Here is a 3,914-nt window from a genome sequence, read left to right as displayed (position 1 = left end):
CCACACCTACCTTAATTGTATGAGACAACGCCCCATTCAAGTTTTTACTTTTCTTCCTGGCGTTGTCGATCATGTCGGCATTATCCTCAATTGTAGCCGCCACAATTCTAGGAGACTGGTACCGGCTGCTATCATAAGTCTCAGACCTGGGGGAAATTTTATCACTTGCTTTTCGCTTAAGCCGTTTTCCAGAATTACCAGATAGCACCCGTCGGATTTTAGACATGTTTACCTCTCGTCGAACTTCCATCTCGTTTAGAGGCGTCTCAAACACATCATCACTAAGCTCGAGTAACGCATCAGGGTCCCTTAAATTCATCCTTCTTTCTCTCTCAGACGAAACATCCGACTCCTCCTCAAAAGATATTCTGCGAGACGCACCCGTCTGGCCGTCTACACAAGCTTGATTGGCCCCAACACCGCCATGTTCAGACGCCATGGCACTTACGGCACTACTAGTGCTAGCAAAGTGTTTTTCAGCGATAGCAATTCTGTCTGCGCTCGCAGTCAACGCTGCAGACGGCCCGTCGCTTGATGTCGACAAGAGAGTAGCCGGGACAACACCACTCTCTCGCCGGTCCCGAGGATTCCGACGTCCTCGGGGTGGGGATCTCTCTACTAAAGCCATTTCATGTGCCGTATCATCATTGGGTTTTTCCTCAGGGTCTCCTTTCCAAAGGTCAGCTGCCTTAACCGCGGCTAACGAGCCCGACCCGCCCGGGTTTGAAATCAGGGTTTTCCTTCCCCTAGTCCAGTGGCCGACCCGAACGCGCCTCTCGGAGCTGGACACCCCGGATTTGAAGTCAGGGTTTACTCCCCTAGTCCAATTGCGCCGTGGCTGACGGGGTTGGACGCCCCGGATTTGAAGTCAGGGTTTTCTCCCCTATCCCAGTTGCACCGGCATAAAGTGCTAAGCGAAGCTGGGAGCTCCCGGTTTTTGTTCGAGGTTTTCCTTCCTCTATTCTCCCTCTTAGTACAGGATCTCACTGAAGGCCTTACTGAGCATGGGTGACCCTACCAGGGAATCAAAGGATTCCCCGCCAGCATAGCCCCTCAGATCATAGATCCTAAGCCTGGACACCACGACAAGGTGGAGGAAAATCGCCCGGGCCCAGGAACCTTTTTTTTTTTTTTTTTTTTTATGAGGGGAAATGCATTATGCACCCCCGCCCTCTGGGGATTTAGGGCGGGGAGTGTGGGACTCTCACCCACTAAAACCTCTCAATGGCCTCCACAATTCCTTTGGGAGAGTGAGTGGCAGCCCTGAGGCTATTACTTCACCTCACTCCTCCTAGGCTTCAAACCCTATTCGGCTCCCATCCGCGATACTACCCGCTGCACCGAGAAGGGAGGGCCATAGCTCCCTTCGCCGGTGCCCTACCCTGGAGACTTGTGCAATGGCCCGAAAGTTCCCCAACTTCCGGAACCAAGTCCCCGCCCTCCGTGACCGAAGTCAGGGAGGGTTTCGACCAAACAATTACTCGGTCCCCAACCCTTGACCAAGCGGATCCACCCCCTTAGTGGAGGAGGACCCGGGTCCGGGGACCATGGCCGGCCATGATCCCCCCACCCCGGTTTCCCCATAGGGAACTAGTCCCCCAAGTCCAACTAAAAGTCGGACTTGGAGGACTTCGGTCCCGGCCGTTGGTGTGACGGCAGGAGAGACAGCCGCGGCTTATCTCCCTTCTGTCTCTTCGGGGAGGGCTCCTTCGTGGAGTTTCCCCCCCGAGCCTGGCACCTTTGATGGTGCCCGTCTCGACAGGCGGGGGCCAGGGGTCTTACGACTCCTGGTCCCGCCTCCATCCTTGGAGAGCTGGGGAGAAGATGGTTCCTCCCCCCTCTCCTCGCGCTCATCCTCCGAAGAGGACATGTTCGGCTCCACCTCCATAAGTTGGGGGACTTCCGCCTCCCTAACCACGCGAGTGGGACGTGAGGAGGGACCGGGGTCACCCCAGCCCTCCCCATCCTCGGGCCACAAATGCCCGAGCCCCTCTTCAACCTCCTCCGTGGGGAGGACGAGGTTCACCCCCTCACCGTCCTCGCCTCCCACCGAAGAGAGCTCCTCTCTCTCTTCCTCGGTAGCAGGGACCTTGGTCTCCGCCTTTTTTCTCCGTTTCGGAGGATCTCGCTCTCTACTCAGACCACCCGTGAGTGGTGCCGAGGAGAGGGGGCGACCTCCATATCGAGAGGCCCCCCTTCTTCTTCTCCGGATAGGGGGAACAACGCGCTCCCCCCATCCGGTGATTGCTTGGCTGACCCCGGCTCTCACAAATGAGACACCTGGGGTCAGCCCTGCACAGCAGGGCCCGATGGCCCAACTTCCCGCATCGATAGCACGCAGCGCTCCGATCCGCTCCGGTGCAAGTACGGGCGACATGCCCGTACTCGAAGCAGCGGAAGCACTGCATGCGTCTCGATTTGAGCGGCTTGATGGGGAGGGCCCGCCGAGCCCGCGGGGGCCCGTCCCAGTAAGGCCACGTTGGCCTTCTTCCTTCTAGCCTGCGCCGCCGGAGTGGCGGACACAGGCGGGGGAACTCCCGCCGTTGGAGGTAGGGGAGGAAAAGATTCCCCCCCTTTACCCTTGCGACCCCGTCGCCTTCCAGCCACAGTGGCCCACGTGGTGGATGTGGGCCGCGTCCCAATGTCCCCTTTCAGAGGGACGAACTTCTGGAGGAGAGAGCGAACCTCTCCCCTGACGGAAGAGAGGAGCTTCCCCTCCAGGTTCCTTTCTATCCGCTCCGCGAGGAGCCTGATGCATCGCTCCTCGGGAGCCTCGTCTTCGGGTGCAGCGGGATCCGGGATCAGAGTCCTTTCTCCCGTCTGCACCTCTCGAGTCTCCATGTGGGGGCTTGATGGTATTGCCCCCAGGGGGATGATGGTCTCCCCCCCTCCGACTTGAACCCCGCAGTCGGCGGACTCCTTCAATGACGCTCCAACAAAGGAAAATCCCTTGTTGTACGCCACATCGAGCATCTCCCGCAACTTTTTATTTTGGGAAGATGCCCGTTCCGCCGACACCTTGCTCATGCGGAGCTTGGTCTCGAGCGTCCGCATGCGCTCCTCTAACTTTCTGACCCGAGAGTCTTCTTCTCGGGGGGAGGGCTGATGTTCGTCCTCACCTTTGAGAGGGAGATTGACTACTTCCTCTGCCAACCTCTCCATGGCGGCCGCCGCGTCCTTCAGGATACGCACATAGCGCCCCTGAAGGTTCTTTGATGTTGTGGCCACCTTGAGTACAGCCTCCGAAGCCTCTTTTGAGACCTCAAATATCTCGGCCTTGGTTTTAATGGCCTTCGTGAAGCTCATCTTCTCGCGCAGGGAGGAGGCGCTCTTCCAGCATTCCTCCTCCATGCTGAGCCGCTGCTCCTCCTTCTTGGCAGCAATTAGGCGCTCTTTTGCCGCCGCTAGACCGACATACTCGCCAGTCGTTGGTGGTCGACCCCGTTTCCTTTCTCCGGTGCGCCCACGGGATGTGGATGGGACATGGTAGTCGGTCCCTTCTTCTACAACCTCCATGTCCGAATCCGAACATGGAAGGTCTCCAACTATCCCCGAGATCCCGGGAGAGCGCGATCTCTCCCTCTCCGAGGGGCGTTGGACGGCGTCACCGCAGGGCTTGCTTGATTCAATGCGCCAAAGCGCCACCACCGAACCAAACAGCCCTTTCCTGGCAGTTTTGACTGCCTCCTCGTCGGCAGTCTTCGCAGACGTAGCTTCGCCTGCCACCCCTGCGGTGCAAATGGCGGGTAGCCCATCGCTTGATAACGACGGGGGGGAGCCTGGGACGGCAACTCCCCCTTGCCGGACCCTGAGTGTCCGAACACGGGCGTGTTCCGTTTGACCACAGTACGATTCGACACCGATCGATTCGACACCAAATTATTGGACACAAAATTATTGGACACAGATTTATT

At 58.2% G+C, this 3,914-nt stretch overlaps 1 protein-coding gene across 1 annotated transcript in view; it reads right to left on the bottom strand.

Moving 5' to 3' along the window:
- Positions 1-3,404: 3,404 nt before the first annotated feature.
- LOC109862162 overlaps positions 3,405-3,914 on the bottom strand; it is a 3,018-nt gene continuing 2,508 nt past the window's right edge. Inside the window, exon 2 of the mRNA XM_020442121.1 lies at positions 3,405-3,503. Coding sequence (XP_020297710.1) covers positions 3,405-3,503 — 99 coding nt within the window. The remainder of the gene's footprint in view (positions 3,504-3,914) is intronic.

Source organism: Pseudomyrmex gracilis, unplaced genomic scaffold (assembly GCF_002006095.1).
Source record: "Pseudomyrmex gracilis isolate BER0280 unplaced genomic scaffold, ASM200609v1 scaffold_1432, whole genome shotgun sequence".
In the NCBI taxonomy this organism is placed as follows: Eukaryota; Metazoa; Arthropoda; class Insecta; order Hymenoptera; family Formicidae; genus Pseudomyrmex; species Pseudomyrmex gracilis.
This window is presented reverse-complemented; position numbering and strand designations above follow the sequence as displayed.